The 12,107-nt window shown below is 39.4% G+C and overlaps 1 protein-coding gene across 1 annotated transcript; it reads right to left on the bottom strand.

The window, feature by feature from the left end:
- Positions 1 to 2,838: 2,838 nt before the first annotated feature.
- Positions 2,839 to 9,770, bottom strand: LOC119493529 (lymphotoxin-alpha-like). Its single transcript, XM_037778904.1, has 4 exons — positions 9,242 to 9,770; positions 6,922 to 6,952; positions 6,738 to 6,800; positions 2,839 to 5,725 (listed from the first exon to the last, which is right to left on the bottom strand). The coding sequence occupies exons 1-4, from the start codon at positions 9,503 to 9,505 to the stop codon at positions 5,298 to 5,300; spliced, it is 786 nt and encodes a 261-aa protein (XP_037634832.1). The 5' UTR covers positions 9,506 to 9,770; the 3' UTR covers positions 2,839 to 5,297.
- Positions 9,771 to 12,107: the final 2,337 nt, after the last annotated feature.

Raw genomic sequence — 12,107 nt, 5'->3', positions numbered from 1 at the left:
CAGTGAATGGAAGTGAAAAAAATATTATATTAGTTATCAAAAGAAGAACACATAGAACAGCCTAAGTGTGTGAGATTTAGTCAAAAAGATAGTTCAGGGGGGTGAGAAGGCACCTTTTCCCAAGCTTTGTCAGAGGGGAGGCCCACAGTCTTTGAAAGCTGCTGGCCTAAAGGAAACAATACTGCAACAATATTATGGCTGGAACCAGGTTGGTGATATTAACGTAATAATGATTCATTTAATTTTCCTGTTTCTCTGACTCCTGCCTCCCTTGCCCTTCAACTCTGGAGCAGTTTGGCCTATGGGAACAAAAGCTCTCCACTCATTGTCGGATAGAGACATCAATCAGCCATGTTTCAATTCACATTTTTACGCACAATAGAACTTCCTTCACACGACTGATAAGCTGTTTCTGCTGTCGGCGTCATTAAGGATATTCCCGTGACGCGCAAAGCTTGCCTCCGTCTCTGGAAAGCACGCGCAGCCAGAGGCCTGTACTACGAAGCAGGATTTGGCGTAAGCGAGGTAACTTCAGGGTTAACTCAGGGTTTTCCATCCTACGAAGGTGGATCACTTCTTACTGGGGTAGAGCACCATGGTAACTGATGCTGAACAGCTAACCTGCTCCAGGGCAGGTTATGTTCCAGATAAGAGATCAACTCGTATGAAGGCACCTCCTACTGACCAATCAGAGCTCTGTGCGGTGATTGTATGGTAATATTACACAAATATGAAGAAGTTACAGTCATAATCTAGCTAAAAACAACACAGTTTAAACTGAAAAAATGCAGGAAGGACAACTGGCTGTATGCTGTGGGTGTTTACTTTGTATTTGTCTAATATAGTTTACTCTTTGTAAAATGTGCCACTCTGTCTGTCTGTCTGCAGTCAGTAGACTTGTCCATGTCTGTGATTGGTCAGATGCTGCAAACACCGCCCCGTTCATGTGAACGCGCTCACAGCCAGACTGAGAAACCCTGGGTTGATTTACCGAGTTGATAACCAGCTTCGTATGACCGCTTAGCGGGATCTCGTTTGTTAGGGTTAGTTAAGCCAGATAACGAGAAGATACCCTGGGTATGTTGAACTCGCTTCGTAGTACAGGCCTCAGTTCTCAGTCCCACGAGAGGGGAGGTGCACGGGTCCAACAAACACAAGGCTTTCATCCAGGAGACGGCTGTTCGTGTCCTGTACATTACGTTTCCATTTAACTTTACAATCAGCTGTTTGTTTGTGTCCCATGTTCACAACGTCAAGTCACATTTGCACTGTAAAAATGTAGTAATTTTAAGCCCAACCATGTTGTTTTTTTCCTACACCTAAATACTTGCATCAGTGGCAAAGAACAATCTGGCAAAGAGTGTCTGTGAGGCTGGGGTAGGCCTATATAAACTGGCAGTGAGCAATGAGGAACAGGTGAACAGAGTTACCTTGATAAAGTGGATTTGGCTGAAGCTGAGGAACGGGAAAACCAGGGTGAATGGAAAATTGGTGAATGGAAAATTACTGAATGGGAACTGGGTGACTGGGAATGCAGAAATGAGAATGTGACTGGTAATGCAGAACTGTCACATAGTTTCAAAATAGGATGCAGGCTCTACACAATGTTTTTTTCCTCGGCAACTATCATGTTTTTCCCAAATGATGTACAGATTTTTAGGTATTCAGAGTAGACTCCGCCTCCTGACGAATCACAGTTCCTTTAATTTGTGCAACGAGATGTTGCAAGTCTTTTACCAGTCTGTTGTCTCAAGTACAGTCTTCTTTACTGCAATGTGCTGGGGCAGCGGCTAAGAGCCGGCGACCAAAATAGACTGCATGAACTGATCAAACAGGCTGGCTTTGTTCTGGGAACTACCTTGGAGCTGTTAGAGGTGGTGGTGGTGAGGAGGAGGAGGAGGAGCGGGATGCTCTTGTGCATCATGAAAAACACCTCACTTCCTCTTTACGACCTCCTGATCGAGCGGAGCCCTTTCAGTAAGAGACTGTTTTAAGCTCCGCTGTGACAATGAGCGCTATAGGTTCTTCTTGCCATTTAAGACTTATACAAACACTCTCATCCTGGACTCATACACCTTTCATCTTCTTTAAATGATCTGATCCAAAGCTATATTGCAACTTTACAGTATACAGCACCTTGCATTTAATTCTGCACTACTTGCACTATATCCACCTCACACATGTGTATATCTACAAAACTCCCACTTTTAATTTAAGTTATTGTTTATAAGTATTGTATATTGTTAAGTATTGTATAGGTTTTTTTTTGCTCATTATTTGATGAGTATTTTTTGTATGTTTATATCTTTGTCTTTAATAATCTAAGCTGCTCTAACAGTAACATTTCTAAAAATACAAAAGAATCTATGATCGGTTCCCTCTTTGTCATGAGGATTACTACTCAGCCTGTGCAAACAGTGACTTAATGTGTTCTTTGGCTCTCGAGGAACTTCCCAAAGTCTTCTAAATAATGATGACATCAGGGTTATTATTGTATTTTTTCGAATTGGGCTTGGATATGGCAAATTTATTACAAAAAAAAACTGAGTTACAAAGTAGGGGTGTGGAGTTTGAAGGACAGGCATTTACCAGTCAGGTTAGGGTCCAATGAAAGGAGCTGTTGAATTGCATTGTGGGAAATGTAGGATCTAGTGCTTTTAAAGGTTGTCCCATATTAGGGACTAAAAGTCAGGATGTCTTGGCTTCTGTGTCCTTGGTTTTAACCATTCTTTTTAAGTGAGACTCTTGTGAGTCCTGCAGCTTTATGGAAGAGCAATGTTTAATTGCTGAGTGCCAATTAATGCCAGCCAATCAGAAACATGAAAAATGTCCAAAATGTGAAATTCCAAGAAGCCTTTTTTTATTTGTCAGGCAAGCAACAGGCATTGAACGTGTTTCATGAACATTATTAATTATGATTAACAAAGTTCCAAAGTTTCATTTTAGTTGATCAGAATACAGCATCTGCATAGAAGTTGAGATCATTCTAAACTTGCAAAACTGCACTTGGTTTCCATCAACGGACAGACATGGTCCTGGCCCATGTGCACATTTCTTAAAATCTCAGTGAAGTCACCTTTCACGGACAACCACAGTGTAAGGAACAACATAACCAGATATCCCAGCCACACGATTCAATTCTATAGCACAAACTTAATAACTTATGAATACATTTTACATTCTTTTTATGATCAAATAAATAATATTTTTTTTTTCAGATAACAAGACATGTGTTATAGATACAGTATTACACAAATATTCATTCTAGAAATCATTTAAATCCAATTCTTTATTTAATCCTCTAGGGTTTAAAGTACCCAGTTTAGCAATACAAAGCAACGAAAACAAAGAAACGTAATATTACTGTAAATTATTCGTCACTGTATAACTCGCCAAATACGCCCTTTGGAAAGACTATAAATGCCGAATATCATGAGGAACATTCCAAAAGGTTAATAAGCAGCCAGGATGGGTGGAACAAAGTAAGGAAAGCGTTCCAAAACCCTGATTCATGTTGATGATTGAATGGTAATGGTTTATCCACAATCATAAACTGTGTTACCTTAAGGAAACCATATTTCGAACAACATTGTGGCTGTAACCAGGTTGGTGACCTATTTCCTGTTATTCTGACTCATGCTTATCTCTGGAGCAGTTTGGATTTTGGGGAAAAAAACTCATTTGCGGTTGCAGACATACTCCCTTATTCATCCATTATAAACATTTGGGACGTGAGAGAATGTCTTAAAAGTTACGCCAAAACATTAACCCACACATTTTCACTCCCCACTGACAAAAGGTAATAGCTTGATGTTTTGTCATTTAAGTTGTTGTTTTTTTTAGAAACTTTTCTTTTAGAAATTCTGCACAACACACATACACACAAATATATATAAAAAAAATCACAAATCATATGATATCTTTCAAAGTAGGAACACGTCATTTTGCAAAGCACCAACTCAGAGTACATAGTGCCCAGCAACCAATGAACTAAATAATAAATTAAACACATCTTTAACTTTGTTAAATAGACCTATGTAAGCATAATTGCATAACAGCACCTTGCATGTAAAAAAATAACAAAGAGAAAAAACCCTTTCCATATGTTTTTATCAGTTTACAGTTAGCCTCATGGCGAGAAAAAGTCAAATTCATCAATACAGCAGGGGTGTAATGATCTCTTTGTAATCCATCACCAGATCTATAGCAGACTATTCAGAAAGTCGTCAAGCATCTCGAGTTGTGCGTCTGAATCTGAGCCATCATTTATCAGACAGAGCTGACCATATGTTTAGCACATTGCACTTACTTTAATCTATTTCCAGCATATTCTGTGTCATTGAAAAAGTAGAACTGTTTTGTCCTTTGTGCTGGTGAAAGTAGTTCTGCATTTCTTTCTTCATCTTTATTACTTGATAGACAATAATATGGTCAGACATACCACAAGAAAGAGATCATGGCAGCAGCAGTGCATGGGCGTGGGCGTGGGATGATGTGTGACTGCCGGTAATTTTCTTATCACACCCACGAAATTGGCTTTGGCGACGCATTGTAAGCTAATAAGCGCCGTCCTACAGCACTAATCACATTCAGCTTGTGGGATAAAATAGACGTGAGTAAAAATGACCAAGCACATGACTTCTCTGAATACCAATGATACTGGTGTTACACCAAAATCTGTGACCATTGTGCATCACGGAGTCTTCCACGAGCTGCTAGCTAGACAGCTGTGAGTACTAACAATAGCCGGTGTTCGTTGTTTACATTCATAATGATCATTTTGGGGGAGTGGCTTTGGAGGGAGAACTGAAGGGATGGACTGTTGGTGTTGCCGACTTGGCGAATTTCTCGCTAGATTTAGTGACTTTCGGGTGCAAAAGCTCGAACATCAACGAAGAGCGAGCTGTACCCAGCATGCTGTTCGGTGGTATAACAGTTGATATCAAGTAGATCTATCTGTGGGTCCGCAGTACTACAGGACACGCTAGTGCTGCTAGCTACTTTCATTGGCGAAGAGTTGGCAACACAAGGTTCAGTATGTCTCTGTGGGCTGATATTAATGCGTTAAAAACAACGCATCTTATAATTTCAATGAGATAAAGCAATCCTATAGTCGAGCAGATACTAGTAGCTTCTTGCTGTTGCATAGTCATCATTGGGTTTAGACTTTTCATGAGCAGTAATAGCAAAAGAAAACCATAAAGCTATACACTGATACCTTCCCTTAAGTTCCCATGGAGTTGAAGGTGCAAACAACTTCAAGATCAGAGTTAGGTGATTCTAACTGTCTGACTGGATTACTTAGGCAGAAGTTCAGCGCCAAAGAACACCTGGTGTTCTGTCTTAACAATAAGTTCATGTTTCGATGATTTCACGCGTAGTCTGCTGTTAGCCTTTAGGGAGAACAAGCCGGCCGTGTAGATGGATTTACTCCAGCGTTTCTTGCCGCAATCCACTGAGTCGACTGATGACAGGAGTTGCATATAGTTCGGGTAACTGTCGTGGAATAAAAACACTCCTATGCTGAGCCTATGCTCATCCTCATCGGGGTCACACTTGAGGTCGTCCTTGCTCTCATAGGTGATCTGCAGGAAGACTCTGAAGATGCCGTCCCTGGGCACCACAAGGGACCCACTGGAATAGTTGAAACCGCCTTGACAGAAAGCAAATCCTATGGCATTCTCCCATACAAGATATCCCCCTTTACTGTTGTTGCCTGTAGGAGCTAAGGATGAGAGCAGAAAGGTAAAGAATTAGGGATTTCTGCATCTGTATCATTTCTACATCATATGTATCATACATGAAATATGTCACATATTTAAGTAAAGCTGTGAATGTGCTAAAGCACAGGCGGACAACTGTTTACCACTAAAAGCCCTAAAGTGTGCAAGTTTTTATCACAACCAAACTCCACAGTGCCTGTTGTTACGGATTAACATGGCGTCAGTCAGACAGGAGGACCACGGGATCTGTGAAACCTGCTGATGTAGTTCTTTGATTCAAAATGAAAACCTGCATTGACACTCTTCTTGATATCAGCGATGTCTATATTACAGAATTGTCTAAACCAGTGACTTTCAGTACTTGTCATCAGGAACCCAAGTATTGCTGGGTGCAACCCCTGAAGTGCTTCCAATTTTCTTCCTCCAGCTCTATTATTCTAGCCACTTCTTCACTTTCACTTCCTGTAATACTGCCTAGGAAATATGTGGTATTAAAGGAGGACAGGAACAAGTAAGGAACACCCTCACCAAATAGTAAAGTACAGTTAACATTATAGTGTTACAACTATAGGAAAGAAATGTCATTGATTTTAAACCCTGGCGATCGTAGAAGAAAACCTTTGTTCCCACATCTACTTTTATGACTATGCTGATCATCTGCTGATCACTATTATAATCTATAATCTGTTCACCCCAATACAGCCTCTGTTTATCAGATGTGCTTTTGGGGCAAAACAAAAAAAAATGTGACTATAAATACAGTATTACAGTTTATAGGTTTATATAGTTTATATGTTATGTAACACCAACATACTGTATAGACTGTTACAATATATGTTGTATATGTTGAAACTGGTCGCATGCGTTTACTGTTCTTCTTTTTTTTTATTTTAAAGAGCATTAAAGTCAAAAGTAGCATGTTTTCTTTTAGCCTGTACAACCCCAGTGGGAAACAAACATTAGTCCAGTAAAACCCTAATCCTGGTGGCCTTGCACTAATGCATTATGTCTTACCTGTTAGCATGGCACTTGGATTCGTGAGGTCTTCCTGCTGCTGCAGCCGTTCGAATCTGCCCCCTACAAGAGAGATTCAAAGTGTTGTTCAACACACTGCTGTATGATTGCTTTTACAAACCCATTTTTTCTTATCTTTCCTGGCCAGAAATCCACGCAGAATATTGAACATTAAGATGTTTACCTGAGAAATGGCTGTCAGGCTGCATCGTCGGCTGTAAGGAAACAAAACACAGTCTTAGCGACATTTGTTGATTAATTAACAGTAATGATACAGTACATTAAAATAACACAGACAAAACCAATACTACAATACTATAAATGCAGTAGCAAGTATGCATTATAATGGCACAACTGTAACTACAGTATGTTATGGATTGTTTCACTCGAAAAATTATAAAAAATAAACTGACCTCAATTGCAATAGCTAGTTATACTTATATTGTAATATATAAACAGTTAATTTGACTAATGCTATGTTGTTATGTGCAACATTGCAGTAGCAGAAATTATTTATATAGTATTATTATATAAAAGTATTTCTGAAAACAAACTAAGGATTTAAATATACAGTAAATGGTACGATATCACGTGCACAGCTGATACTGAGACTGTGAGACTCTGAGAGCTCAGATTTGTGACATGTTTGCTCACGTCAGAAATGGCGGAGGCCTTGGCGGTTCATTATTCGGTGCATATCGGTGCAAGTTAATGTATTGTAATTCTAGTCGTATAGAGTTTTTTCTCCATGTCTGAGGAAAATGTTGATATTCCCAACGGCCTGATCTTTTCCCTCTGTCATTATGCCTCTGCATTTCCTGCATTACGTTGCTAAGCTTGCTAAATTGTTAGCCTCTGTGGCTTCTAGACGCATTCTAGACACATTACAACCACACATTACGCATATTGCACAACCAGTCATAAGAACATGCAACATATTACACAACCAGACATAAGAACATGCAACATATTACACAACCGCTCTCATCATACCATGAAGCTGTTAAACAACAGGTTTTCACTGAGGTAGGTACAAATCAGTTTTTTTTTTAAATGGTTTGGTTTACATTGGGGGTACGTGTGTGTATATCATCTGCCAGAGGGTAAGAGATCATACTCGGTGTGGAGAATTATGGGATGGATCGGACAATCTGTGCTTGCCTGAGAACAGACTGTTCATTGCCTGGAGGGACTGATGTTCCTTCCTCCAAAATGACGCATGTCTAGCATTGCGACTATTGCTATAAGATCATGCAAGTGATCGCTGGTGTATTGCTCAGGACCCAAGGAAGGGAAGTGTCAAGTGCGTTTATTTTTGGATGAGCGGTTCTCAAGAAAGCTGCAAGCAGCAATACCACATGCCAAGGATTTAACCTGTTCTAAACAGGCACGCTTAGGAAAAAAGTTATTTTTAGCTATTACAACTGCCAATTATTACATTACAGTAATTAAAAGTACATTTTGTGCAAATGTTACAACATACAATGTTTTGGTGAATAGAAGTCGAGATAAAAACACGAGCGCGTGTTGTTTGCAAAGAAACACTATGATACTACAGAATTCTTTGTTCTAGCGGAATTTTACAGGGTTTTTTTCTCACATTTATTACACATATTCTTAGACCTCTACACACAAATCCAAAACACACACACACACACACACACACAAAAGGCAAAACTCCATGAATCAACTGCAACATTAAACTCCACATGCAAAACAATGCTATAGGTCTTCTAAAAATGGTATTTTTAACATTTCACTGTGATGTTGATGAGGCCAGACCAAAACAGAAGACAGGATGCAGCCTCAGTTTTCTATTGTCTACAGTTAAATAAAAAAAAATAAAAATAAAAATAAAAAACATGTTTTCGTTTACGTAATATATTAGCCTACAGTATATTTGTTTTAGTATAAAATCATTATGCAAAAATATTTTACAGCATTACATATTTTATTTTACAAACTCCTGTAACTGAACATGCACATTCATGCACAGTGTTTTACACACTAGTTCAACCGGTTCTTAGTGCGTCATTGAAACACAATTAAAATACCAGTTTGAGAAGACAAATTAGTTTTTCATTTCGCAGGAGATCCGCGGTGTTGCCTTTTGTGTGTGTGCGCGTGTGATTTTGTGTGTAAACAATTGGGAAACACCTCTAACGCACGTGCTGTGGAGCCTAACTTAATTAACTGACGTCATCCTCCAGGTGGTTTTGATTTCATTGGACTTCTGGTGTCAGAGCACTTTAACTTTAAGCTAACTTTAACTTTAGCACGAACACTGCAACAGGAAATAAACACGGACAGCTCGTAGAACCGTAAAATATCACGACGTTATGTTTTCATTTACATAATGATACAACACAAAGACACTGCGTCACTTTAACGAACTGGACAGGCACACAGTCACTTCAGAACAACAATACTCTGGTCACACTTTGTTGGCCGCCATCGGACTAACAACGTTACGGACTATATTGAAGTAGCATATAGTGGTTTACCTGTGCCTGGTGACCTCGCCCTCCTCCCAGCACCACCGAGAACAGCACCGCCATAGTCCCTGAGACCAGCAGCAGCAGCACCACGACCAGACACCAGGAGATCCGCATCAGTCGCGTCTCTTTCCGTCGGAGAAGTTGAACAAGAGAGTCTTGCCGGTGTAACTTTGTTTCCCCTCCTCCTCCTCCTCCGCAGTAGCAGCCCTCTTCTTCCTCCATGCAGTCGATCTCCCATTCATGGATCAGCCCCCAGCTGCCATCCAACATCTCTATTTATCAGCGCGCCGTCGCCCACGTTCAGATCACTGTGTGCTGCTGTGTACTGGTGGTGAGGAGTTTAAACCCGGTTTCACCGACGACAACTTCCTCTTTCTGAGGTCAGTTCGTTTCAATCTTCCGCACGAGACAGGATGGTCAACAATAGTCCTCCCACTCGAGATGTGTTATGGATGAGTTGTGACTATCCCATCCTCACATCATCACAACATCACAACATGATCTTGATGTAGCCTAACACCCCGCACGCACATCAGTACACACACTGTTTAGAGATGGAGTGATTACCACAATAAAGCTGGTTTATATCTATGGTAATTACAAGTTGTAAATACCAGTGGCATGGGCTTGTCTTTGTTAATGAAGAAAGTAATCTTCCATTATCACATCAGACTTCCTTGAAGTTATCTGGCTGCACATCTACTGCCCCATTCATTCATAAGGACAGTGTAGGTCGGAGGTCAGCAGCAACCTGAGGCTCCCGAGCAACATGGGGCTCTTTAGCTCCTCTCCAGTGGCTCCCTGTGGATTTATAAACATGGAAATGAAAAACTGTTTTTTTGTTTACATTTTCATTTTTATTTATCATTGTTGTAGGTCTATGGTACGATGGAGTATTAGGGCCACATTGATTCACGTAGTATTACGACTTTTTTCTCGTAAAGTTAGGACTTTATTCTCGTAATATTACCACTTTGTTCTCGTAAAGTTAGGACTTTTTCTTGTAATATTATGACTTTATTCAATTAATATTATGACTTTATTCTCGTAAAGTTCTGACTTTATTCTCGTAATATTACAACTTTATTCTTGTAAAGTTATGACTTTATTCTCATAATGTTACGACTTTTCTCTCGTAATATTACAACTTTTTTTCTCGTAAAGTTCTGACTTTATTCTCGTAATATTACCACTTTGTTCTCGTAAAGTTAGGACTTTTTCTTGCAATATTATGACTTTATTCTCTTAATATTATGACTTTATTCTCGTAAAGTTCTGACTTTATTCTCGTAATATTACAACTTTATTCTTGTAAAGTTATGACTTTATTCTCATAATGTTACGACTTTTCTCTCGTAATATTACAACTTTTTTTCTCGTAAAGTTATGACTTTCTTCTCATAATGTTACTTATTTTTTCTCGTAATATTACGACTTTATTCTGGTAATCTCAGATGTTTTTTCCCTCAATGTGGCGCTAATACTCTGTAGTACATTTGCACTTTGGCCCTCACTGCATTAGACTTACAGTATATACTATGAAGGTATACTTAGACTATAAACTGTGTGTAAGCTGTATAAGCTGTATAATGTTTTGCGACTTCAGACAGTTTTCTTTTCTCTTTTTTTTGCCTAAAATGGCTCTTTGATAGTAAAGGCTGCTGACCCTTGGTCTAGACAAACACCTGACAACTTCACACCTGTCGAAGTGAAAATGTTGCATTCCTCTGTAATTGAAGGAAATCAATAAAAAGGTGCCATCCTACAGCAGCAAATCTTGTTTTGGAGCATAAAATAAAGTGTTAACAGGAGAAGGGCAACATGGGAGAAATTAGGAAATACATATTGAATAGAATCAATGAGACAGAATAATGAATACATCATTACTTCATCCAAAATGTGTTTTGCTTATTATTAACTTGGATGTTTGAGCTTCACTGTAGAATGATGTGTGCAGTTTGACACTAGAAGGCTGTTTTCACATTCATCTGCTGAAGGACAAAACATTTCTCTTTGCTCGCCTTAAGGATTTTTTGACATCACAGCTTATAAGTTATCATCTTATTATCTTTTTAAAGTTATAACATAATACATATACTGTATATATAATAACATTATTATCGCAATTATTTGTAAATCTTTGGAGGGGATCTTTAAAATATGAAAGTGATTTAAAGGGGATATATCATGGAAAAATCACACAGATTAGTGCTTGTGCACATACAGTTGGGTATCTGGATTGCCTACCAACCCACAAACTGTAATAAGACAACCCAGTCATTTTTTTTTTTTTTTTTTTGTGGGCTGCCTAGATCAGAAATCATGTGACTCAACAAGCCATTCAGATTTGACTCACCTCCCTTTTTCACCCGCACTCATTAGAATAAACCGCCCACGGCTTGGAAGCTACCTTTGCAGGTGATGCACCTTTGTTATTTTATAGTAGCTGATAAAACTCAGCATTGCGTAGGTGTGCCTGACTGACATCCCTGCGACTCTCCTGTTAGCTTTGTTGCGTCTGTTAGGGTGGGACAAATTACACATGTATGAACCTGAGCAGACATCTAATGAGCCAGACTACAGTAGCTGAACACACCTGTGTGAAAGTGTGAATGGCCTTGTGTTACAGAGCAGACTGGGCTTTTTCAGGAGGGGTGAATACAGGTATATTCAGACAGACACTATGAGAAAAATAATTCGTTTTTTGAACATTTAAAAGGGACTGTTTGTAAGAATCAGAAATGCTTGTTAACAGCGACACCTGTGGCCGTTAAGTCAACGAAAGTCAGCGTTGGCCTCGCGCTTGTGCTCGCTCTACATGCTCAACATGAACGAGCATCGCTCAAAACAGTGAGGCGACACACGTCAGCTA

The sequence above is a fragment of the Sebastes umbrosus genome, chromosome 8 (genome assembly GCF_015220745.1).
Source record: "Sebastes umbrosus isolate fSebUmb1 chromosome 8, fSebUmb1.pri, whole genome shotgun sequence".
Taxonomy (NCBI): Eukaryota; Metazoa; Chordata; class Actinopteri; order Perciformes; family Sebastidae; genus Sebastes; species Sebastes umbrosus.
Note: the sequence above shows the minus strand (reverse complement) of the source record. Positions and strands in the feature narration are given on the sequence as shown.